General features: G+C 36.3%; 1 protein-coding gene and 1 long non-coding RNA gene across 5 annotated transcripts; one reads left to right on the top strand and one right to left on the bottom strand.

Annotated features, from left to right (window-relative positions):
- Positions 1–280: 280 nt before the first annotated feature.
- On the bottom strand, positions 281–4,105 carry LOC141611358 (uncharacterized). Of its 4 annotated transcripts, none has more exons than XR_012528602.1 (5): positions 3,887–4,105; positions 3,077–3,239; positions 1,934–2,079; positions 633–684; positions 281–509 (listed from the first exon to the last, which is right to left on the bottom strand). It is a non-coding gene; the product is annotated as an uncharacterized LOC141611358 (long non-coding RNA). The 4 variants fall into 4 exon arrangements; XR_012528604.1 differs by having other exon boundaries at positions 281–519; positions 633–702; positions 3,887–4,097; XR_012528601.1 differs by having other exon boundaries at positions 281–519; positions 3,887–4,096.
- A 7,231-nt stretch (positions 4,106–11,336) lies between these two features.
- LOC141613075 (protein FAR1-RELATED SEQUENCE 9-like) lies at positions 11,337–12,050 on the top strand. Its single transcript, XM_074431812.1, has one exon. The coding sequence runs from the start codon at positions 11,337–11,339 to the stop codon at positions 12,048–12,050; it is 714 nt and encodes a 237-aa protein (XP_074287913.1).
- The last annotated feature ends 15,747 nt before the right edge of the window (positions 12,051–27,797 follow it).

The following is a 27,797-nucleotide window of genomic DNA, read 5'->3' as shown; positions in this document are numbered from 1 at the left end:
TTACATCGGTTTTGGTCTAAAACCGATGTAAATAATATATTATTAACATCGGTTATAGGCGAAAAGCGATGTTAATAGTGTCTCAATTACATCGGTTTTTGTTTGGCGATGTAATGTAAATGGCATTTTACATCGTTTTGTCGAAAGCGATGTATGAGACGATGTAGTATGATTGAATGACGATTTACTCTTAAGCTATTTGTGAATTTTTACTTCGTTAGGGGCCTGCAAAATGAATCAATATAAAAATAACAACCCTGCATCTCATTCCTTCCAACAATTTTAAACACAACTACATATTTATTATACCAAAAAAATATCATAGCGTATACAATTCCGTCCATTCAAAATAATTTAAAATGTACACTACAAGCTTCTACGACGCAAAATGTGTATTTTCAATTACAATTTCTAGAAATCTAAATCATACATACTCTAGACGTTCTTTCCACAATAAAGCGACCAAAGCTCTCGAACCTCGTTCATTTGTTCAATTGTCATTTGCGAACCTGAAGCACACTACATACAAGAGTAAGGATTAGAATTAGGAAGAGGTAGACATTTAAAAAATACGAACAATATCTATACATAAAAATTCAAAGGGCTTTATTACATAATAGCCATATACTTGCCTTTTGCACAAATCGTACCAATTTGTTATCAACTACGTCAGAAGCTCAGTACCTGCAAGAAAATTATGTTCTAGTAAACATAAGCCTTCATAAATATACCTCAGAACAACCCAAAAATGACCCCACTGACCCAACTCATAAGCAAAAATGACGTCAACTGCAATGACCAGAACGCCGCCCCATCGAACTAATAAAGTGTCAAAAGGCAATGTCACGTTGAGATTCATGCACTAGAGGGATTTCTAGTTATTTGACTGGGCATCACAAGGTTCCCCGGGACAGTGTACTAAGCAACACTTTATACATGAAATGAAAGTTTGTTGCTGGTAGGAGTTCTAAGCACACTATAAAATAAATATCAATAAGACAACTACAAGTCTGCACCAATTTACTTGATGCTCAAAAGTAAAAAATCAACCTTTGAGCATGTATTAATTCCCAAAGTTACTCACATCTTAAACACATAACCAGCATTAATACAACAGGAAACAACAACAAACAGTCAAACATTAACCACACATAACCAAAACAAAAGGGAAGAATCAAAGAATTGATAATTGGAACTCGGAAAAATGTATTTCATTTGGCAGTTAAGAAGATCTGAGAGTAACTACAAGTCTGCACCAGTTTACTTGATGCTCAAAAGTAAAAATCAACCTTTGAGCATGTATTAATTCCCAAAGTTACTCACATCTTAAACACATAACCAGCATTAATACAACAGGAAACAACAACAAACAGTCAAACATTAAACATACATAACCAAAACAAAAGGGAAGAATCAAAGAATTGATAATTGGAACTCAGAAAAATGTATTTCATTTTGCAGGTAAGAAGAACTGAGAGTAACTATGAAACAAGGAACAGCATGACAGTCATTACTTTCGCAAACTCAACACAGAAGTAAGAAACAACCTACCACAAGATACTACGATCCATAATTTCGCAAACCGAACATTGAAATAACACAATGCGACAGTCATTACTTTCACAAACTCAAAATTGAACTCAACTCTTCTACTTATTTTTATTTAATATTCCATGCCATTTTTAGGTATTTGTTTCAAAGTTCTTGTCTTTTCAATTTTAGTCTCTTATATTCTTTGCTTTAGTCACTAGTTCAGATCATGTCGCAGAGAATGTGGTTGTTTTGTGAAGAATCATGAATAACATGTTCAAAAATCATGTATTCTAATATTCACCAATGACTAATGTAATACTCCATCTAAATCTCAGTTAATAAGTACATTGAGTTTTACTCGTTAATATTACAGAAACAAAAAAAGTGTTAGGAAACATACTATACAGTGCGAGAAGAAACGTAGTTACTTTAAGAGTTGTCACTCTTGTGTCTTCTTATTTGCACAATAATAATATCACCATCAGCGATTGAATCAGCAGCACGTGTAAGAGAGCTCATACTTTTTATCCCACTATCTTCTCTCCCCTGAAAATTAACAAATTTTTTACACATTAAGTAAAATCTTGAACATTTGGTAAATTTCCAAGTGAATGGACAAAATTTAATGAACATTAAGCATTCAATTTTACGAATCGATAGAAACTTTCAAATAATTCTATAGTTTAATCAACTTTAAGGGAACAATATATCAATTTAAGAAATTAAAAAAAGCTAAAGATTATGCAGACTAATTGAGAAAGAAACAAAGTAGAAGCAACCTATATATTTTCTTATTCATTAAAAACCAAATTACCGATTCTCAGCGGTTGCATAATGAGTTTTTCACTGCTATGTTAAACAAAAATCAGCAATCATAACATCAAGCAAATCCTCGGTCAACAAAAAGATTAGTGCATTTACATTATTAAACAATTGCCTTAAGAAGCATTGCAAAACTATGAACAAAAGTAGACAATCAGGAACAATCAGGAATACTAACTTGCATAACCCAAACAAGTAAGGATGTATTAAATAGTAGTGTCTAGACCTTCTTAAGGTCATCCAACTTTCGTGCGATGTAAGTAAAAAATTATCAAAGAAATACAGGAAATTATACTTTGTTATTTAACTTGATTAATTAAGTACACCAGTGGAAGGGACAACAAGCTCTGACAAACTTATATGTAGGTGGCTATAGTAGGAATGACTAAATCAGCCCCATTAAAAAACACTTTAAAGGCAAATACCACAAAGATAAACAAAGATATTTCCTTTCTAACCAAATACCTCAAGATGAACAAAGATAATACCTCGCTTGTAAGTAATGCAAGCGAGTGATCAATTTACACAACAAAACGTTCTCAAAATATAATGTAAACAATAAGACCGACTCCAAAATGAAATTGATAAACAAATGACGGAAACGGTATAAGCAAAATGATCAATTTACTTAATTAACTATTCTCAAAATAAAAGTTAAACTTACGAAGGTAATTAAAATGAAATAGGTAAACAAATGATAGAGACGGATCCGTCAATATACCGTGCAAGTAAGCAATCCCAAGATTTACACAGTCCAGAAGGATCACCAAGCTCAGCCGTCCTCTGATAAAGCCTAATCCCCTCCTCCCTCCAAGGCGTTGGATTTCATTGGATGTGTCCATCGCTTCATCGTAGCAGTTGATTTTGGGAAGTGTAATAAGGAACTTGGCCGAACACAGAAAACAAATACCACGAGACTATTAGTGAAAACTAGCAATGTTTGTTCAATTAGTAGAAGGTACATCCACAACGAATTGTAAAACTTCAGAAAGATTGAGATTTTTGCATATTCAATTCGGTAATTCCTATCTAGTATAGCCTGTATCTTAGATACACAGGTTTTCTCACTTCTATGTTGTGTATTGTGCAGCATTCAGTAAGCTTAAGCATCTTCAGAAGGCTTTGGAAACATGGTAATGACGAAGGTTTCATGACAAACTAACAATAAAAACAGATGGATCGATCTTTGGTTCCGTTTCTTAGTAATTATGGCTTAAAAGACGACGAGCTAAGAAAAATCAATTTCAATACAAACACATAGAATTCAGTTTAGGATATTACCACCCAAACAATCAAAATCATAATAATAATAAAATAAATTCAAGAAAACTAATATCAAAGGTAAAGTAATCAAATAATATCTACACCATATATATTCATCTTCAAAATCTGAACATTCGTGCAAGATTTCTCCATAGTGCGTATAAAACATGAACATAACCATCAACAAATTACAATATAGACACAATAACACAACAATTATACAAAAAAATCGAATTAAACATAAGAATCTAAAAATTAGGGTTTATACCTCAAACAGAAGAGAGAACAAGGGTGGTACTCAAGGTGGTTGTTCGCCGCTGTTACGAGGGGTTAGTGACGGGCTAGTATATGAATAGCGGTGCGGCATGAGAGACGATAAATCCTGGTGGTAGACGCTGTGGTGGTGGATGGTAAGGGTGATGGTGAGAGCGAGGTCGAATGAAGAGGCAAAAAATTACAAGAGAAAGTGAAGGGTCGTGGGGGAAAGAAGCGGCTAGGGTAGTTTCTTGTCTATTAATTGAGAATGCTTTTACATCGGTCATTTAAAACCGATGTTAGTGATACCAATTTTACATCGTTTATGTTAAAATCGATGGTACAAATATTTTTTGTACATCGTTTTTTAAAATAACCGATGTAAGGGAGAAAAACTGTACACGTTTTACATCGATTTTTGTAAGAACCGATGTTATTTATGAACATTTACATCGTTTCAACTATAACCGATGTCTTTGTGGCGATGTTAATAGGACTTTTTCTACTAGTGAAAAGATTTTGGGTTGATGCCTAAGTTCCAAGGATGCTCATAGAATCACCCACCTTATGCTATATTTTGATGTGGGAAAATTCTATTTTTTATATGTAGTATATTTATCACACCTATATTATTTTTCAATGTGGATGATATAACATACTATGAAATACACCATCTTTAATATGTGCAAATTATATGAAATCTATATATACTCTAATGATAGCATTTCTTACCATGAATCTAATAATATTTTTCATAATTTTTTTACCGACATTATTTTGTCAAATGAAATTTAAAAGTTTTTTTATGAAAATTAGAAACATCACTTGAATATAAAATAAGAAATACATAGTATATATTATAATAACTAAAATATTTTCCAAACATTAACTTAGGTTAGAAATCATTATTGTAGAAACAGTAATATAAACTCTTTTAAGAGTTATCTCTGACAATACTTAAGGGAATCAAAAGATTTTGGGTTATGACTTCTTTTTATAATCATAAGATCACCATGCCTTACGGTAATCTTCCGATGTGGGACAATTTTAATATTTATACATAGTATATTCACCATACTTACGTTACTTTTCAATGTAGGATAAATAACATACTAACTACTAAGTACACCATTTTTTTTGTACCTACTTTGAGATCAACCCGATTTAATAATGAGAAAATACAATACAATACAATATACACTCTAATGATAGCATTTTTTTTGTCACAATCTAATTATATAATTTTCATACGATATTTTTTTTCAAATGAAATATAAAGTTTTTATATCAAAATAATAAACACCACTTTAATATAATATAGAAAATGTATATATATGGGACATTTCTATTATTTATACATAATATATTCATAACACCTACATTATTTTTCAATGTGAGACATATAACATACTAAAAAGTCTATATCACTTATATCGAAATTTTTTTGGATTAATACCTAAGTTTCAAGGATGTCTTCTATTTATATTTATAGAATCACCCTACCGTATACTATTATTTCAATGTGAGATACATAATTTAATTATTTAGACGTAGTATGTTCATAATGCCTACATTATTTTTCAATGTGAAAGATATAACATACCAAGAAATACATGTCTCTTCTTAAAAAACCACTATTGTATACATATTATTTTTCTTTGAAGGTAAAACCACTTAGTCTCGATCATTAGATATGGATCTCTACATCGTACATATAACGACTCATTAAAGCTCTATTACTGCATTCAGAAGACAACCATTAGTAAAATCTTTAGTTTTGTATTGTGTTAGGAGACTATCATTAGTAAAACCTTTTATTTTTTGATTTTCTTGTTCAACCTTTAGTTATTTTTTGATTTTCTTGTTCATATTCTTAACTCTTTCCCGAGTAATTCCCAACAATTTCTACTTTATTTTTATATCATATCGTAGATAACGATAGAAAATCTTAAGAGCTCTTTAAAACAATATTTATGAGACTCAACAAATTTTGGTGGATACATAAGTTCCAAATATGCATCCTATTCATAATCATAGGATCACATCACCTTATACTAATCTTTCGATGTGGGACAATTCTACTATTTATATGTAGTATATTCACCACACCTACTTATTTTCCAATGTGGGACAAAACATACTAAAAATTATACAATTTTACGTATTAAGAAGTACACCATCTTTAACATGTGCAAATAATATGAAATTTATACTCTAATAATAGCATTTTTTAACACAAAGCTAATTATATTATTTTCATAATTTTTTTAACGATATTTTTTTGCCAAATGAAATGTAAAAGTTTGATATAAAAATTGGAAATATCACTTGAATATAATTTAGGAAATATACATATTATAATAATTAAAAGATTTTCCACTTTATTTTTTACATAAAAAATTATACTTTCCTAAATTGATTTTTGATGATGTGGACGCTCTCAGATCGCTCGAAAAAACTCTCTTTTATATATATATATATATATATATATATATATATAGTATTAGGATCATGTAAGTCCTCCTCTTACATGTGAGTTCATAAGTCTCATTGTGAGCCTTTAGATGAGGGAGTTGAAGGGCTGAGATTGGAAGCAAAAATAAGGAGATTAATGCCTAATTAAACACTTCCCTCTCTACTTTACTAATCCACATTAATTAATTATTAATCCACTATATAACATTTTTTCTCAAACACACTTCTCACTCATCCCTCATAATATCATCCTCTCCCCCTCTCTAAAATCCCAAATAAATCAAAATCCTAAAAAAACAAAAACCACTCATCCACACTTTCAAAAAAACAAATAAAATAAACCCTAAAACAAACCACCCCCACCACCGTCCCACCCACCACCGACCACCACTTCCACGCGCACCACCTACCCCCTCCGCTGCCACCTACCCTTCTCTTCCGCACCACCTAACCCCACCACTGCCACCGTTCCTCACCCCTACCACCACCACCACTCCCGGAATCACCACCAACGCACCACCTCATCTCCTCCCCTGACACGCACCACCCACTACAATCCCACCACCGACCATCAAAATCACAGCCTCACCACCGTCGACCCAGACACGCACCACCTACCCACTCCCTCATTTTTCTCTTCCCGATCTGTTTTCTTTTATCAATTTTTTTTTTTAAAAGTTGAACTAACGAAACAGGGAGATTCCCTCACTCCCAGATCTGCCTTTTTTTTTTTTTTGGTGGTGTCCCTAATAACCCACACGTTTCAGATCTACTTTTCATCGTTTGTTTTTGTTTTGTGTTTGTTTTTTGTTGTTTGTTTGTTTTTTCGTTTGTTTGGTTCTCGTTTTTTGGTTTTTTGGTTTTTTTTTTTTTTTTTTTTTTTTTTTTTTAGATAGATCTATTATTTGATACGGTGATAATTTCAGATTTTGTTTCAATTTTCGGTTTTGCTTTTTTTTTTTTTTTTTTTTTTTTTTTTTTTTTTTTCGATTTCGAGTTCTAGATCTCGTTTTTCTAGATCTTGTTTTTATCTTAGATATATTTCAAATGTCGTCCCCTCATGTTTCTTCAATTATTGTTATATTAGATCGTTTTATTTTAGTCTTAGATCTAATAAATAGATCCAAGGTTAATTGTTGATTTTCATCTTAGATGTGCATTTTTTTTCTCCTAAAATTACTCTTTTTTTTTGCTAAAATTACACTTTTTTCTGTTAGAATTACACTTTTTTCTACTAGAATTACATTTACTTTTTTTTGCTACAATTACTTTTTTTTCCTCCCACAACCCGTCACCACCACCACATAAAAAAAATCGCATTCTTGTTAAAGACTTTTCTCTATACGTAAAAAAAATCGCATTCTTGTTTTTATTTTGTGATTTTTTTTTTATTTTAGTCTTGCATTTACTAAGTAAATCTCACATAATATCATTTTTTATTTTTTCTATTAAAGTTTCATTTTTTCTATTAAAATTACTCTTTTATCCATTAGAATTACACTTTTCTCCATTAAAATAACACTTTTATGCATTAAAATTCTATTATTAAAGTTACACTTTTCTCCATTAAAATTACACTTTTTTCTATTAGAATTACATTTTCTCTGTTAAAAATACATTTTTTTCGTGTTAAAATTACACTTTTTCCGTTAAAATTACACTTTTTTCCGTTAGAATTACACTTTTTTCTGTTAGAATTACACTTCTTTTGCTAAAATTACACTTTTTTCCGTTAGAATTACACTTTTTTCTGCTAGAATTACACTTTTTTTCGTTTAAAATTATACTTTTTCTTGCTAGAATAACTCTTTTTTCTGCTAAAATTACACTTTTTTTTGTTAGAATTACACTTCTTTTGCTAAAATTACACTTTTTTCTGCTAGAATTACACTTTTTTTCTTTTAAAATTATACTTTTTTTGCTAGAATAACTCTTTTTTCTGCTAGAATTACACTTTTCCTGCTAGAATTACCCTTACTTCTATTGGACTAATGTTACACTCTCAATGGACTTGGTCATATTCTCATTGGACTTATGGACTAATGTTACACTCTCAATGGACTAAAATTATATTCTCAGTGGACTGAAATTATACTTTTCTTGACTAAAATTACACTTTTCTGGACTAAAATTACATTCTCCTGGACTAAAATAACAAATTCATTGGACTGAAATTACACTTACATGGACTAAAATAACACTTTTTGTTGTTAAAATAACACTCTTAAAATGCTAAAATTACAATAACTTGTGATAAAATTACAAAAATTCAAAATATTATTCGTTAAAATCACTCGGAAAAGATTGAAGTTAAACTTGTAAAACGCTAAATTCTCGAAAATATTCCTTAAAATTTCACTTTTTCCTGTTAGAATTACACTCGTAAAATCCTAAAATGTCGAAAACTTGTCTCGAAAAAAAAAAGAAAAAACCGAACCAGGAAAAATGTTAACAAAATTTTCACAAACTTTGAAGTATAAGACAAAAGGTAGTGTTAATTGTGTATGATAATGAATTAGTGAATGTATTACTAAAACTAGAGAGAGAAGTAAATTAATTAGTGTTAAGTGTGTTTCTTGCTTTCAATCTCAACCTTCCACCATGCATGATCCAAGGGTTGTGGGAGGGACTTATGGACTCAAAATATATAAAGGACTTAGGAGAACTTTGCTATATATATATATATATGATGTGAACGCTCTCAGATCGCTCGAAAAAACTCTCTTTTATATATATATATATATATATATATATATATATAGGGTCGAGATCCGGTGAGAACCACCCATATAATGAGAACCATGAGAACCACTTAACAACCCTTGAATCTAATAATACACAGGCTGAGATTAACTCAACCAAAGCCCAAACTTTTTCGCGCGTCCTACCCAAACCCAACTAATCTTACTCATTTTCTAATTTTGCTTTCTCTCTCTTCTTCAACTCATCTCGTCGACTATGAAAACCTTCCGCCATCAATGACGCCTATTCGATAATCAAACCTTAACTTTCTCTACAATCGAACGATAAATTCTTCGACAATCAACCTTTTTATTTGCTTCAATCAATGACGCCTTTAAATTCGAGGTAAAATTTTGATCTTTATGATTATTTGTTGTGAAATTAGTTGATTTAGTCGATTACATTAGATTGTTCGTGAAATTAGGGATTGATTAACCGATTAGAATTCTGAATTGAACAATTATGCTTCTGAATTTAGGATTTCGACAATTAAATTGGGGAAGCGAGAAATTAGGGTTAGGGGATTTGAGAAATTTGTTGAAACCATGAAATTAGGGTTTGATTCGTCTCTTAAGTTTCTGGATTGATAAATCATGCTTCTGAATTTAGGATTTCATGAATTAAATTGGGAAAGCGAGAAATTAGGGTTGGAGACCGTTTATGTGCATCAAAATCTTGTTTATGTGCATCCAAATTCTTGTTTATATGCATCAAATTCCTGTTTAGGTGCATCAAAATGTGATTTTGTGAATCAAATTGGCTTAATTGAGAAATTAGGGTTGGAGAAATTGTGAAATTGCCTACATTTGTTAAAATCAGGGACTCAATTTCATGAATTATACTGTTGTATTGTTGCTTATTTAATTTTTGACATTTCTTGTTGCAGCAATAATGACAAAGACAACTCCTCAATACTATCACAAACTTCTTCAAATGTCATTACAAACGAAGGAGCGAATGTTGAAGCTAATGCATGTCAGCCTATATTAGAAATATCTGCAATAGCAGTTGAGAATGATGTTCCTGAAGTTGTGACTTTCGAATTTGTTGAAGGTACAATTCTATTCATCCTGGTAGTTGCTTGATGTTTTCAGCTTTTTAAAGGTACATTTCATATGCTTTTGTATCCCTCGCCTTTCTTACTTTAATTGCACCACATATGCAGATATCATAGTAGAGGAGGCGGAGAGGGACGAGGAGGCAAGAGAAGGTTCTTCAAGCAACACGAATCGGGTTTTTGAGTGTCTCAACCATCTTAAGCCTGTTATTGGTATGCTATTCGATAAGCTTGAACTAGGTGTTGAGTTTTATGAAGCATATGCAAAAGAATCTGGGTTTGTGACTAGATTAAGCTCACAAAAGTCTAAAAATGGTGTCGTTACGCATAAAAAAGTTGTGTGTAATAAGGCTGGAGTATGTGAAGCGAAAGGGAAAAATCACAGGAGGCAAAGGACTAGGATAGAATGTCCTTCTTGTATTAAATTTAAGCGAATTTTGGAGGAAGGTCCTGATATGGGTAAATACCAAATATATGATTTTCATGAAGGTCATAATCATATGCCACAAACACCATCAACAATGGTACATTTGACACAAACGAGAGAGTTGAATGTAGTTCACAAAAAAATGATAATTGACAACTCCAAAAATAACATAGGTCCAGTTAAGTCGTATAGGTTGTTCAAGGAGTATGTTAGAGGTTATAGGAATGTGGGTGCGTCATTGGAAGACTTTAAGAACTTTTCTAGAGATATCAAAAATTATTTATCAGATGGGGATGCTCAAATGCTTATTGAGCATTTTATGAAGATAAAACACATGTGTCCATCTTTTTATTTTGATTTTGAGGTAGACGAGATAGGTCGATTGTCACATGTGTTTTGGGCTGACCCTATTAGTATTAAAAACTATTTGCTATTCGGGGACATGACCTCTTTTGATACGACCTTTAGAAAAAACAAGTATAGGATGATATTTGGTCCTTTTACAGGCGTGGATAATCATAAGAGATGCGTGACCTTTGGGGATGGACTTATTATAAATGAGAGTAAGGAGTCCTTTGCTTGGCTATTTACGAAATTCGTAGAGGCTATGGGGGTCGTCATCCAGTTTGTATGATAACTGATGAAGATGCGGGGATAGAAGAAGGAATGAAATTAGCCTGGAAAGACAAGGTGCAACACGGATATTGCATGTGGCACATACTAAAAAAGTTGCACGAGAAAGTAGGGCTGTAATATGTAAAGATGCGAGTTCTGAAGAAGATAAACCGATGTGTTTGGAGCGAAGATGTGGAGCCGTCTGAATTTGAGGAAAGGTGGACAACAGTAGTTGAATCTCATGGGTTGTCGGATAACGAGTGGCTTAAGGAGAAGTACAACATTAGAAATATGTGGGTTCCAGCTTACTTTCGTGATCTATTTTTAGGAGGCTTGATGAGAACGACCTCCGGTCGAGTCGAAAACCACTTTTGCAACTTCACTAATCCTAATTTAACCCTAGTTGAGTTTTGGATGAGATTTGAGAGTGCAATGGATGCTCAAAGATGGACTCATTCGAAACTTGTTGCACAATCAAAAACTCCTTCCCCGGTTGTCGACTCCATTAGCCCTAGAAAAGCATGCATCGTAAATCTACACTCCAACAATTTTGGCGAGTTTCAAAAGGAAGTCGAAGCGACTTGCTATTCATGTGGTGTTGGGGATAAAGAAAAAGATAAAACCTATCCAATTCTATACACAGATATCATAGATCAAGTTCGAAATAAAACGTATAAGGTTGGTTTTAAGAAGGATGATGTTTTAGTGGTATGCACATGCAAGAAGTTTGAAAGACATGGAATGCTCTGTCGACATGCTCTGTGTGTCTTTAAAGATCGGGGAATTCAGAAAGTTCCAAGTGACTACCGGCTTAGTCGGTGGAGCAAACTAGCAACCTGCCCGCCCAATCGTCGGCCCTAATGGCCGGTTGCTTGCTGATTGTACATCAATGGATGTACGAGAAAAACAAAGTTGGCGAGTTATGGTCGAGTTGTTTACTTGTGTGGCACTTGTTGAACAGAGTCCTGGGCATTGTGATGAGTTGCTTGGGATTTTGCGTGAGTTCAAGGAAAGGGTAAAAATTACCCCTGATGAAAGTGGAAATACTGGTATTGCAAAGGTAAAGGACAAGAATACTGAAATTGGGATGCTTTTAGGAACAAACATGCCTAGTGAGATTAAGGTTTTGCCTCCAAGGCAGTGCAAAAACAAAGGCTCGGGAAAAAGGTTGATCTCACAAAGAGAACGAGCTGGGGAAGTGACCAAGAAAGCGCTAAGAAAATGCGGGGCTGTGGGGAGATGGCGAACCACGACGGAGGAATTGTGACCGAAGGACAACCGACAATGAGTAGAGTAATTTTTTATTTTACCTTATTGAAAAATTTGGGAATTTTATTTTATTTGATAGATATTGGACATTTGCCTTATTGAATAATTCGTGACTTTTTATTTTATTTGATAGATGTTGGACTTTTTTTCTTCAAACGAATGAATGCAACACTTCTAGAATGTAAAGCCCGAGTGTTTCTGTCACCATTATTTCGTGCACATACAATGGTATTTCATGCACATACACATGTATTTCATGCATGTGGAACAGTTTTTCATGCACACATTATGCAAGTAACGGTTTAAGTTCTCATTTTATTTATAGCGTTTTTAAATTTTCTTTGTGCTTTTCCGTTTCATTGATTCATTATTAATCACTCAATCCATGGTGGGAAAAATTACAATAAAGCGACAAAAAAGTCGCATAATTCAAACTACTTGTAACATCTACCGTAGTAAATAATGAGCTGACCAAAATGCTACCATTTTTGTAATAAGATGATATGCAATTGCGATGAAACTCGAACGCTCCTCCTAACCCGAGTTTGTCGTCTAATAAACCTGTTTTTCATGCATGCACACTGTTATTCCATGCATGTGGAACAGTTTTTAATGCATTTACGATGTTTTGATTTCATTACTGACCTTTTCGTTATCCAATTTTGAAAACTGTCTCTCGTTTTCGTTGCCTCGTGACATGTTCGTTTTCCAATTTTGAAAATTGTTTCTCGTTTTCGTTGCCCCGTGACATGTTTTTAGAATTAGTCAAGAAATATGACTTCATGTCTTACACGCCTTACATATTCCAAAATCTAATATGTACTCTCAAGACTTAGTGTACTACATATTCTAGAATAAACTCCACAAGAATCTAATATTCCAGGGTCTACTCCTTTGTACATCACGCGACTCAAGGAATCGAGATAAAAAATGGCAAGTGTTTGAATTTTGGATTAGGTCATCTGCCACTCCCTTTGCACATCCCTCGACTCAAGTGTTTAGAAAATATCACCTAGGGATAATCCTACAAAAAAACGGGGGGGAAAATACTGTTACGTCAAAGTCACTCCGAGACAGAATCTAATGAAAAGAAGATTAAAAGTAGGCAAAATTTAAATTAGGCATTCAAGGTTCTTTATATTTACCTGTCTCTTGTTTCGCTTCCATTTGATGAGACGTGCAATCATACTCGTACCATATTCATCCAAATCCTACGTAAAAATTTTATTTGACAACAAATATTGAAATGCTTGAAATAAAATATACTGAATAATGTTTACAAAAGTTTGTTTAAAAATTTATACCTCGTAAGAACGCTCATCACTCCATGATGCTTGATCACACAAATTTTCTAGCCACTTTAACAAATAAACTCCACAAGAATACCCATTCTTTTGTTGAGGCACTTGCACAACCTCCCACTTAAAAGTCTTGATCTCCAACAACCTTGTGTATCTTGGAGAGTCTCTTGCGATGATCTCCAAAGCAGGCAGGAGCTATACAAAAACAAGACAGTGAGTGATTGTGATTGTGGTATAAGGCTATTTAATGCACATGCAAGGGTATGTCATGCACATAGAAGGGTATTTCATGCACATTAAGATCACCTGTGTATTTTCATTCGACAATGCATTTTGGGCGATCAAAAAGCTGTTGACTTGACCTTCCGGATATAATAAGTGAGGGGTAACATGTTTTTGTGCAAAAACTAATAAATCATACCTGTTCAACTAAAAATTTTTGCCTGACTTCACGGCGCCTGGGCAGGTTGGAGTCGAGTATGAAGTTCATCCTTTTCCCAAAGTCAACAACGCATGCAAACCAATGTGATCTCTCCACACAATAAGGAAAGAAAGCCTGAAATATTACAAACTAGTCAAGTAGGATTTATCGACTTCAAATGAAAAAAGAATGCATTGGAAAAAAGGAGAAGGGAAAAAAAGTAAGAGAATATTTATTTACCAGTTGGGTTGTGTTTAGATTGAGGGGCAAGTAGTCAAGTAGGACGTATTGACTTCGAAACCCCTTTTTACCGACAACTCCCTGAAATTTGAGAACATTTGTCAAAATTCTTTGTCATTTCAAAAACCAAAAACAAGCATTTGACACAATAAGGAATATGAATACCTTTATGATTGTCGGAAAATACACAACACTCGGGTTTTCGATTGTAGTACGAATACCAACAGCATCAATAACCATATCCATTACCCAATTTCTGGCGGCAAGGTGCAGCGCGTCTTGGGTAACTTGCAACCAATCGGTTTCTACAACGACCTCACTAATGATGCACATGTTGCAATTAGATTAGAAAACACGGAACATCAGAGAGTGGACAAAAACTGAAGTTTTTAGAAAGCTGTATGGTCAGTTAGAACTTACTCCTTGTTCTTCTTATTATTCCGAATATAATTGATCAAGTGTGCATCTGTATATGGTAAATCATCATGTGGCGCTTGATTACTGAGAAAAGGGGAAAATAAAAGCTCCTTTATTAACATGGAAAAACGGAAAACGGAAAACAAAGCTACTTAAGATTTCGCATTACGAAGTGAACGCCATTCTTGTAGTCCTTTCTTTGCAGCCGTCACTTGAAGTTTATAAGAGTTGTATCGCCAAGTTAGTATTTCATTGCAAACCCTCACAACATAACGTGTAACATCAACTCTCTGAACAATAACAACAAAAGAAATCAACATCAGTGACTTCATATTTAATGTACATACAAGGAAAGGTTGAATTAAATAATACAGACTTACTCCCTTTACGACCCACCTTTGAACCTAAGCGTCCCTTAGCCCCGTTGTACATCTCCATATGACGCATGAGGTAGATTCCAGTATCATGCTCGACATCAACGGCAACGTGCGGAATATACAACTTAGGAATCAAAAGCCATGAAGACACCAAGTTTGAAATCTTACTTGAAAGCGTACCCAACAAGTTCTTCTGATAAAGGTAAAACAATGACAAGTAAATAATCTCTCACAAAAATTAGACGAAAATCAGGCACTTTATGGCAAAAAGATCTGAAGATATACCACAGGTCTAACATGGCGGGAATAGTCAGTTGACGGAGACATCAAGTGCATCACTTCTAATGACTTCTTACTAACATGGTAAAGAAGACAAATGGCAAGGGTGTAACTATAGGAATGAAAACACGTACGACATTGAAAACAAAGACAATAATGAAAAGAAAGACACTTAGTTGAGAACAACCATGGAAATGTGAAAATATTGAAGGACTTACCAACTCCACGTCTGCAAATTTGACATCCAATGAGTCAATCTGTTCATTAAATTAGGTGACACGTATTAGAGAATAAAAACTTGTAATAATTGGGCACTTATTTGATGCATGTTCAGTGTTGTTTAATGCACCTAGGTTGGTATTTCGTGCATCTACAAGATTATTTCATGCATTTGAAAGACTAATGCATCCCAAGGTTGAGAACGACCATGGAACACTTACGTCGATTGTCTCGTGATAAATAGACGGCAAGGGCATTTACGATTTCTGAATTTGTTGGCCTCATTCAAATAATCACACCACACGAAATGACATCCGTATGAACTCGACGATCAAGAAGCAAACTCTTCATATGACTTCGTGTGAGAGTCTTACCCGCACTGACTAAATAAAACCTCCTAGACAGATTATGATAACATGAAACTTAGTGTTATACAAAGAAAATGTAATACATATATGCCGAATAAAATTAAAATATAGGAGAGTGATACATACTCTTCATCTAAGTCCTCTGAAAATGCATAGTCTCCTACCAGTTTTTCCGATCGACTCAAGTCACGAACCATGTCCACGTTTCTGATAAAGTAAGGTGACCGGTAAACATTCGCTACTTCAACACACCTCTTAGGGAGCACCCTTCTACCAGCCACTTGCCTCTCAATGGCATAATCTGAGGGGACAGTTGGACAAGAAGGCTCAATTGGCGATTCATCCAACGATAATTGAGAGGAGATAACTACAGGCGATGGTTGGGATGGTTGGGATGAGATCAGAATTGGCGATATTGGCGATAAAGGACGAACTTTGGAGCAGACGTCGTAGTTGTTGTGCTTGAATGAGGAACACTTGAAGCAGCCTGCAACCTGGACTCAAGGAACTCTTGAGAGTTATATAGCGCATCATCACCACTAAAAAGGCTGAAAGACGGTCCTTCCAGAAGCGCCTTATCCCTCTTTTCCTTTTCCTTTTTTTCGTTCCACATATTTTCATGATGTGAATCAAACACCTTGCCAACATGAGTGTATGCATTATTAAGGATCCCTTCTAATTCAGCCATGACAGTGGGATTGTCTAGAAACGCATCATCTGCACAACTCATGTCAACCTCCTCCTTCAACTCCTCCTCCTCCTCCACTTTACCCTCATCCTTCTTCAACTCCTTCTCCACTGCCACCTCCTCCTTTCTCTCCTTCAATACATTCTTATCTTTCTCATTGTCCTTTTCCACTTCATCCTCCTCCATGTTCTCCATGGTAGCACCCTCCCTTTCACAATCAGCACCTTCCCTTTCAATCAAGCACCTTCCCTTTCACCTTCTTCGGTGACTGTTTGTGAAAGGGAAAATCCTTCAAATAAACAATCTGCCAACTTTGACATTTGCGTGACAGCCGGGAATGCGGGAGCCTTACACTTAGCATTTCTAACTGCTTTGGTAAAGTCACCATAAATGTCTGCAAGTCGAATGGCTGTGCTTGCCAAAACCTTGATGGATTCTTTCCTCTCATCAACCGGTTCAGCTTCAAGTTCAGGTTCAGGTTCAGGTTGAGGTTGAGGTTCAATTTGAGGTTCAGGTTCAGGTTCAGGTAAACGTACAGGTACAGGTTCACGTTCATGTTGAGGTGCAACATAAGCAAATATGGGTTCAACAGAGCCCTTGCCAAAGCCATCCCCCTTCTGCTTCTCCAACTTAACCCTTTCTCTAATTTTCTCATCCGTCCAATTCGCTAATAAGGGAAATGATCGACACACCGTTCTCGTCATGAAAACACATCTATCCAAGTAGATAATCTGGAAAATCAGAATCGGTCCCTTAAAATAAGTTTTAGGGGAATTAGCTATAGCCGCCTTCCACGACATGACGTTGTTGATCATATGGGTCCGTGCAAATTTGCACCAATTCATGTTAGGGACATCGGCGAGATTTGAAAGGGAGCTTAATATCCGAGGGCTAGGATGATCACCTACTACCCCCATCAAGAGAACATTGACGATATAGATGAGGAAATTCCTCTTGAAATCGTCTCCACCATCCCGTTGCTCCATCATCTTATCTAAGAGAACCTTTTTCGTAATATCTGAGGTGGTAAACTGAGCCTTATACCTCTTGACAGCCTCTGTGTACTCCTTTTCCTTACAGAACATTCCAGCTGCAACAATGTCAATTGGTCCCATAGGAAGTCCAGTTGCAACGTGGACATCCTCATCAGAGATAACAAGATCGCGGTTCATCAATGAACAATTGAACGGATTAAATGTCTCGACAATCCATCTGGCCAGATGGCCATTGATTTCTTCTGACTTAAGTTGTAACAACCCTCCGAACCCCATACTGTTTATGGCTTCAATTTCTTTGTTCGGATGGCCCCAACTTGATGAAATTAGTGATCAAGGAAGGACTCATCCGAGTGAGGAGAGGCTTATACTTGTCAGAACGCTTTCTTCTTTTTATACTTTGCGTTGGCTCTTTGCTTGTTGATCTTTGCTTTCCTCTTGTTCTTGTTAGGAGGCAACTGGTGCAACTTCGTCGTGAACTTTGGCTTTAACACGCGGACTCCGTTGCCGCGGTGAAATTTGTTTTGCCTCTGCTGCTGTAGGGTTTGGTTTGGGAGAATTATCTGTCAAAGTAGTCAGCATTAGTAAGGTAGCTTATTTCATGTATATACTAAATTCTTTTATGCACATAGGTAGTTATTTGATGCATATACAAGGTTGGTTAGTGAATTCATAAGACCATTGTACGCCAAACCAAAACGGTGATGAGTTTCGGGAAGACAGTTTATTTCATGCATGTACGAAGTTGTTTAATGCACTTCAACAGATTATTTAATGCATATACACTTTGTTGGTCCATGAATTCATAAGACCATTGTACGCCAAACCAAACAGTGATTAGCTTCAGAAAGACAGTTTATTTCATGCATGTACAGAAGTTGTTTAATGCACTTAAACAATTATTTGATGCATAAACACTTTGTTGGTCCATGAATTCATAAGACCATTGTACGCCAAACCAAACAGTGATTAGTTTCAGGAAGACAGTTTATTTCATGCATGTACAGAAGTTGTTTAATGCACTTCAACGATTATTTGATGCATATACTTTGTTGGTCCATGAATTCATAAGACCATTGTACGCCAAACCAAAAAAGTGATTAGCTTGAGGAAAGACAGTTTATTTCATGCATGTACAGAAGTTGTTTAATGCACTTAAACAGTTATTTGATGCATAAACACTGTTGGTCCATGAATTCATAAGACCATTGTACACCAAACCAAACAGTGATTAGCTTCAAGAAGACAGTTTATTTCATGCATGCACGAATGTTGTTTATGCACTTAAACAGTTATTTGATGCATATACAAGGTTAGTCCATTAATTCATAAGACTAGTGCACACCAAACAAAACACAGATTAGCTTCAGGAAGACAGCTTATTTCATGCATATACAAGCTTATTTCAGGAAAACAATATTTTAGAAAGGGGACCGGGTGTCCTAAAACGAGACGGGAAAGGGTTTAGGGTTGGATTAGGCGGACCGCTACCGCGGGTCCGCCTAATCCAACCCTAAACCCTTTCCCTTCCTATTGTCATTCGAACACAAAAACCTAAAGGCACCCTAGAAGGGGACGAGTGAACCCTTTTTTTGGGGACGGGATCTTAGAAAGGGGACCAGGTGTCCTAAAACGGGACGGGAAAGGGTTTAGGGTTGGATTAGGCGGACCGCTACCGCGGGTCCGCCTAATCCAACCCTAAACCCTTTCCCTTGCTATTGTCATTCGAACACGAAAACCTAAAGACACCCTAGAAGGGGACGAGTGAACCCTTTTTTTGGGGACGGGATCTTAGAAAGGGGACCAGGTGTCCTAAAACGGGACGGGAAAGGGTTTAGGGTTGGATTAGGCGGACCGCTACCGCGGGTCCGCCTAATCCAACCCTAAACCCTTTCCTTGCTATTGTCATTCGAACACGAAAACCTAAAGACACCCTAGAAGGGGACGAGTGAACCCTTTTTTTTGGGGACGGGATCTTAGAAAGGGGACAGGGTGTCCTAAAACGGGACGGGAAAGGGTTTAGGGTTGGATTAGGCGGACCGCTACCGCGGGTCCGCCTAATCCAACCCTAAACCCTTTCCTTGCTATTGTCATTCGAACACGAAAACCTAAAGACACCCTAGAAGGGGACGAGTGAACCCTTTTTTGGGGACGGGATCTTAGAAAGGGGACCAGGGTGTCCTAAAGCGGGGACCGGGGAAAGGGTTTAGGGTTGGATTAGGCGGAACCGCTACCGCGGGTCCGCCTAATCCAACCCTAAACCCTTTCCTTGCTATTGTCATTCGAACACGAAAACCTAAAGACACCCTAGAAGGGGACGAGTGAACCCTTTTTTTTGGGGACGGGATCTTAGAAAGGGGACCGGGTGTCCTAAAAGGGGACGGGAAAGGGTTTAGGGTTGGATTAGGCGGACCGCTACCGCGGGTCCGCCTAATCCAACCCTAAACCCTTTCCCTTGCTATTGTCATTCGAACAAGAAAACCTAAAGACACCCTAGAAGGGGACGAGTGAACCCTTTTTTTGGGGACGGGATCTTAGAAAGGGGACCGGGTGTCCTAAAACGGGACGGGAAAGGGTTTAGGGTTGGATTAGGCGGAACCGCTACCGCGGGTCCGCCTAATCCAACCCTAAACCCTTTCCTTGCTATTGTCATTCGAACACGAAAACCTAAAGACACCCTAGAAGGGGACGAGTGAACCCTTTTTTGGGGACGGGATCTTAGAAAGGGGACCAGGGTGTCCTAAAAAACGGGACGGGAAAGGGTTTAGGGTTGGATTAGGCGGAACCGCTACCGCGGGTCCGCCTAATCCAACCCTAAACCCTTTCCTTGCTATTGTCATTCGAACACGAAAACCTAAAGACACCCTAGAAGGGGACGAGTGAACCCTTTTTTTGGGGACGGGATCTTAGAAAGGGGACCAGGGTGTCCTAAACGGGACGGGGAAAGGGTTTAGGGTTGGATTAGGCGGACCGCTACCGCGGGTCCGCCTAATCCAACCCTAAACCCTTTCCTTGCTATTGTCATTCGAACACGAAAACCTAAAGACACCCTAGAAGGGGACTAGTGAACCCTTTTTTTGGGGACGGGATCTTAGAAAGGGGACCGGGTGTCCTAAAACGGGACGGGAAAGGGTTTAGGGTTGGATTAGGCGGACCGCTACCGCGGGTCCGCCTAATCCAACCCTAAACCCTTTCCCTTGCTATTGTCATTCGAACACGAAAACCTAAAGACACCCTAGAAGGGGACTAGTGAACCCTTTTTTTGGGGACGGGATCTTAGAAAGGGGACCAGGGTGTCCTAAACGGGACGGGAAAGGGTTTAGGGTTGGATTAGGCGGAACCGCTACCGCGGGTCCGCCTAATCCAACCCTAAACCCTTTCCTTGCTATTGTCATTCGAACACGAAAACCTAAAGACACCCTAGAAGGGGACGAGTGAACCCTTTTTTTTTTGGGGACGGGATCTTAGAAAGGGGACCAAGGGTGTCCTAAAACGGGACGGGGAAAGGGTTTAGGGTTGGATTAGGCGGACCGCTACCGCGGGTCCGCCTAATCCAACCCTAAACCCTTTCCTTGCTATTGTCATTCGAACACGAAAACCTAAAGACACCCTAGAAGGGGACGAGTGAACCCTTTTTTTTTTGGGGACGGGATCTTAGAAAAGGGACCGGGTGTCCTAAAACGGGACGGGAAAGGGTTTAGGGTTGGATTAGGCGGACCGCTACCGCGGGTCCGCCTAATCCAACCCTAAACCCTTTCCCTTGCTATTGTCATTCGAACACGAAAACCTAAAGACACCCTAGAAGGGGACTAGTGAACCCTTTTTTTGGGGACGGGATCTTAGAAAGGGGACCGGGTGTCCTAAAACGGGACGGGAAAGGGTTTAGGGTTGGATTAGGCGGAACCGCTACCGCGGGTCCGCCTAATCCAACCCTAAACCCTTTCCCTTGCTATTGTCATTCGAACAAGAAGAAAACCGCAAGGCATGGTTGTTTAATGCATATGGATTGTTTTTTGATGCATCTACAACGCTACTTGATGCATTCATAAGGGTATTGCACCTTAAACCATCACCATTAATATTCGAACAAACGACATATACTGGAAATCTTTAAAAGAGACAAGAAAAGGTAAACCCTCACCATTGTTGTTACCAGAAAGCATATACGGTGGTACTTGCTCAAGTAACTCTTGGTTGGATACGTGGACTCGTCGACGTGGAGGAGGAATTTGGTCCGGCTTTTGCGGTGGAGTACTTGGGTTGGGAGGATTATCGACAAAGTAAGTAGGTTAAGAAGGCGACTTATTTGAGGCATATACAGGGGTATTTTAATGCACCGAGATTATTTTTGATGCATCTACAAGGCTGTTCCATAGATCCAAAAACTTCATGTAATTATGAAACAATGAAAAGCTCGATGATTAACAAAATAAGGAAAAGAAACTTCATTAATAAAACATATATCATCCATACATGACAAAGCTTTACAACATTGAAAATGGGAAAACCCGACTACATAATTATACAAAGGTGGCTTAATACATGGAATTATACAAGAGTACCACAAAAGATCGAAACTAGGGCAACTTTAAGACCGAACCGTTAAAGGCCGAAATAGAGGAAAAAAACCGAAAAAAGGCAAAGCGGCCCGAGTTGCTAAGTCTGTTGAAATGGCAATCTTTGTGTCACGTGCAGGAGATGGCGTGGCTAAAGCATGAAGCAACTCATTCACATGTGCACGTTCAGCATCATCAAGAGCATTTAGATGTTCTCTTTGGAAAATATTTTTCTCTTGTTGATGATGCGGGAGCAATTTAGTTGCCAAATCTTGATCATAAAGCATTTGCATCGTTTATAAATTAGTTTAGGACCCCTACGAACAATTCTTACACCATTGATATCATTGGTCCGTAGAGAAATGCCATATGCATGTTCAATGCGAGGTGCAGTTGGGTGTATGAGGAAAAGCCGAGACCAATTCCTACTGGACCAACGCCATATTTGCCTTATCTTCGTTAAAATCTAGTTGGTTAAATATGTTAGTCACTAGATCTTGATTATTGAAAACATCATCAAGTAGGGCTTGATAACAGTTGTCGGTAAACTGAACTTTGGCTAAGGGAGCAAATGACAAACCCATAGCCTCTTTTTTTTCACTTACGTAATTCTTGACAAAAAGTGCTTTATCTTCTTCATGAATATTGACTACCCACCCCTTGCACCAATTGGCCATACTTGGCTATGTATAAGTAGTTGACCAGTAAGAGAATGACCTACAAACATCACAAATTGAACTCTCGAATGAAAAAACTAGAAATAGGAACTAGTAAGGAAAAGAGTACAAGCAGTCCGTCATTCGAAAAGCACATAAAGCATGCCGAAAAACACTAAGATAAATTCAGGAAATATCACATTAAGCCAGCAATACAGGTAATGCATCCAAGTTTAGAGAGAGCATTAAAATGTAGTCTATCATTATTTTGGGGAAGGAAGGGATGAAACATAAAAATAGACAAAACTATGCAGGTTTTCTTACAACATACTTTGGTCAACAGCATCATTTATAGTTGAGTTTGTTGGGTTTGGTGGGAAATAATCTTTCACTGATCGACCTCCTTTTATTTGTGTAATTTTGGCTGGTGTGTTTTTCTTCCTTGCAACAGTTTTTCGCCTCATATCTGTGAATGTATTGACTGATGTTAACACAGGTGAAATTAGAAATTTCGGCAAATGCACAACCGAGAGCATTTAGATTTTGGTAAATATGCAGATTTTCCGAGTCAAGGGCACTCTACTAATTAAGCATTGGCACCTTATCGACAATGAACCTCTGCGCTAATTTTAAAGTGACGACGTGTTTGATGCGGACGGGGCCTTATTTGATGCACATTGAACCCTATTTTATGCACGCTGTACCTTATTTCATGCACGGACAGAGGACAAGTATCCTAAAACCTCAACTTACTTGGCTAAAAAATACTGAAAACAACAAGCAACTCGACTATTTTTTCAGATCCAAACAATATAGATCATTTAAAACCAAAAGACTCTCACAAAATACAGAAATTCAATTATCTAAAAGTACTTGAACATGCAATCAGAATAAAAACTCATAAATCCGCAAATTCAATTATTTAAAATTACTTGAACATGCAATCAGAACAAAAATGCAGAAATCACTAAACTATAAGCAACGTATAACTCTGATTTTCTATGCAAATGTGTTCAACACATTAAAACTCGAATTTTGTCCCGAATCTAAGAATTCATTATAGAATAACAATTAAAATACCTTAATTAGGGAAATTACTACAAATTAGGGTTAATAGTTTAATAAGAATTGATGAATCTCGGAGGAATTGATGAATGTCGAAGGGAAAAATACATGCATGATAAAATTACAGGACAATCGCCATTATCGGAAGCATAGTACCTGAATTAGTAGGAATGAGATTGATAAATCTCGCGAAAATGCTCCTGACGAATGGATTGAACCGTAATATGAGAAGCAGGTGATCGGAAACGATGAAGGTAGGGTAGAGATGAGCAGCGACGACGATCGGAGAAGACGAACGGAAATGGCGACGGTTGGAAACGCGGATGATGAGGGTGGTAGAGAGAGAAGAAGATGAGTGAGAAAGGGAAAATTGGGAAATGATTGAAGTTGAAGGGTTTGGGAGTTGAGCGCGTAAATTGTAATATTATTAGGATTATTAATTAGTAATGTTAATATTGGTAGTATTATTAGTGGTTCTCATGGTTCTCATCATCCTAGTGGTTCTCATATGATCCCGAATCTATATATATATATATATATATATATATATATATATATATATATATATATATATATATATATATATATATATATATATATATATATATATATATATATATATATATAGTGTCAAGTTCTCCTAAGTCCTTAATATCTTTTGAGTCTCTAAGTCTTTATTAGGGCCCTTGGATTAGGAGAATGGAGAGTGGAGATTTGCCTACTTAATACCCACTATAAGCGTGAAAAAAAAAGGAAATAGGTTGAGGAGGAGAGAGGACATCTGTGTCAGTACTAATGTACTAGTATTGCCTATTACCCATCGTGCACACACAAACACATGCATAAGCACTCAACAACCTTCCTCAACACATTTCGAAACAAACTCCACCAAAACACAATTTTAAAAAAAAATCTCATCTTCCTGGCGATAATTTACAGCAAATCCTACTTTCTTCAATTATCATCTACCTTTATCAGCTTCCTTTATTATCTTCCTTTATCATCTTCCATTATTATCCTCCAATCTCAGAAACAAACAACAAGACGAACGCCCAACGTTAAAAATGACGGATTTGCAAATGATTCCATTTAGCCATGGTAATTTTTGGATTGTTTATTTATTTTCTTCATTCAAAGTTAGGTTATATATCATGTCTTTTATGAAAACATTAGGTTAAATATGAACAGTTGTTTAAATATGAGGAGGAAGTGTATTTTATGTTATTTTTGAAGCTTGTTTGTTATTATGTGAAAACTGCAAATCCACTCTTTTAACATGAACTCCAACATTATAGAGTTCAACGTCAAGTCTGTGAATATTAAGTTAAACTTCGAAAATGTTGGAGTTATTTATCTGGTAGAGTTAAACATCATATTTCAGGTTGTTGTTTGTATGTGATTGAATATAGTATCGGCAACATGACTGTAAGAAGACGAATAAAGTGTAACTGTAACATTAAAAAGTGTAATTACAATGGTTATAAATGTAATTTTAACTACAAATGGTGTGATTTTAAGCAACAAAAGTATTATTGTAATTATTATGGTAGAATTGTAAAAATTGTAATTATAACTGATAAAAGTGTAATTATAACAGATAAAAGTGTAATTTTGATTAGTAAAAGTGTTATTGTAAGAGAAAAAATATGTAAGTTTTTAAACTGTAATTCTAATGATAACAAGTATAATTGTAACAGACAAAAGTGTAATTATAACAACGAAAGGGTTTATTGTAACAGAAAAGCCGTAAGTTTTTAAACTGTAATTGTAATAATAGAAAGTATAATTCTAACAGATAAAACTGTAATTTTAAGAGCTGAAATTGTTATCATAACAGGCAAAAGTTCTAAATTGGGAAACAGTAACTGTAATAGAAAAACCTATAATTTTAATTGAGAAACGTGTAATTTTGTAAATTTTGTAGTAGAAAAATCAGTAAAAGTGTTATTGTAAAAGACAAATTCTGTAAATTTTGAAACTCTAATTCTAATAGTAACAAGTATAATTGTAACAGGTAAAAGTGTAATTTTAACAACAAAAGGGTTGATTGTAACAGAAAAGCTGTAAGTTTGTAAACTGTAATTGTAATAGTAGAAAGTATAATTCTAACAGACAAAAGTGTAATGGTAACTACAAAAAGTCTAATTTTAAGAAATATATAATTTTAAGAATATGGGTTACTTTAAGTTGTTATGGAAACAATTGATAATAATTACGCTATTGTCAGATAATATTGAGCACGATAGAAAACGAAAGCCGAACGAAGAAGAATTTTGCAAAGACGTTGAAGCTAAGTTCACCCCCTATGTTGGGCAGGAGTTCCTGGAAATAGAGGAAGCAGTGACGTTTTATAGAATTTATGCCGTTGCTTGTGGTTTTGATGTGCGTAAGTACACGACTAAGAGATGGCGTGGAGGGGAAATCAAATCTAAACTGTTGGTATGCAACCGGGAGGGGTTCAAACATAAGGGACAATTGGAGTGTAGTGGCGGCGGGACTCGGGTAGGAGACACAAAGTCGGGCGTGTTGGTTGCAAAGCGAGGATTAGGCTATTCGTGATGAATGGGGAATTAAGAATTGACTGATTCCACAGTGGCCACAACCATGAACTCGTATCAGCCAAGGATAGAGAGTTTCAAAAGTTGGCATGCAACATAACAGACTATCACAAAATGATAATCCTTTATAATTCAAGGGTGAGTTGATTAAAATTACACTTTTCTTGAATAAAATGACACTTGTTTATGTTATAATTTCACTTTATTTTGTTAGAATTACACTTTAGTCAACTAAAATTACACTTTTTTAGTCTACAATTACATTTTTTCTTGTTAAAACAACACTTTTCTTTTTTTTTGAACTGATATATTTGTATCTGTTTTAATTATATTTTTGGTGATTAAAATCCGTACATCTAAAAGATTGTCAATAATCAACAGCTGAAGATAGGAGCTACGAAGACTTACAAAATTTTGAAGGAACATGTTAATGGGTTTGAAAACATCGGAGCTAGTTTGAATTCTTTTAAGAACTTTCACAGGGATGTGAAATGCTACATTCATGAACGGGACGGTCAGATGTTCGTGGACCACTTTAAGGAATTGGCTGTTACTAGACCAGGGTTCTTCTTTGACTATGATGTTGATTCTAACGGTAGCCTTAGTAAAGCTATATGGGCTGACAGGATCGCTAGAAGGAACTACTCAGTTTTTGGGGATGCAGTGTCGTTCGATCCGACGTATTCCACCAATAAGTATGACATGTCCTTCACACCTTTCACCGGGGTTGATAATCATAAACGGTCAGTCACTTTCTGTGGAGCGCTTGTTGCTCATGAAGATGCAGACTCGTTTAAATGGGTGTTCACCCGTTTTCTGGGTGCGATGGGTGGCAAAGAGCCTAAGTACATTATCACCGATCAGGATCCTGGTATTCTTAAAGCGGTGCCATTGGTGTTCAAGACAGCGCGCCACCGCTATTGTATGTGGCATATCATGAACAAGGTTCCAAGCAAGTATGGAATGGCGAGAGATGATTATTCAGTGTTTCTAAAGAAATTGAATGCCATAATATGGGATGAAGACATTGAAGCGGCAGAGTTCGATGCAAAATGGGATGAAATTGGCAGGGAACACAATGTTAATAACATTGACTGGTTCCAAGAAATGTACGCTAAAAGGAAGAAAGTGGGTTATGGCTCATTGTAGGGACCTAGATATGGGGGTGTTATGAGGACAACCCAAAGATCAGAGAGCGA

Source organism: Silene latifolia, chromosome 11 (genome assembly GCF_048544455.1).
Source record: "Silene latifolia isolate original U9 population chromosome 11, ASM4854445v1, whole genome shotgun sequence".
Lineage (NCBI taxonomy): Eukaryota > Viridiplantae > Streptophyta > Magnoliopsida > Caryophyllales > Caryophyllaceae > Silene > Silene latifolia.
Note: the sequence above shows the minus strand (reverse complement) of the source record. Positions and strands in the feature narration are given on the sequence as shown.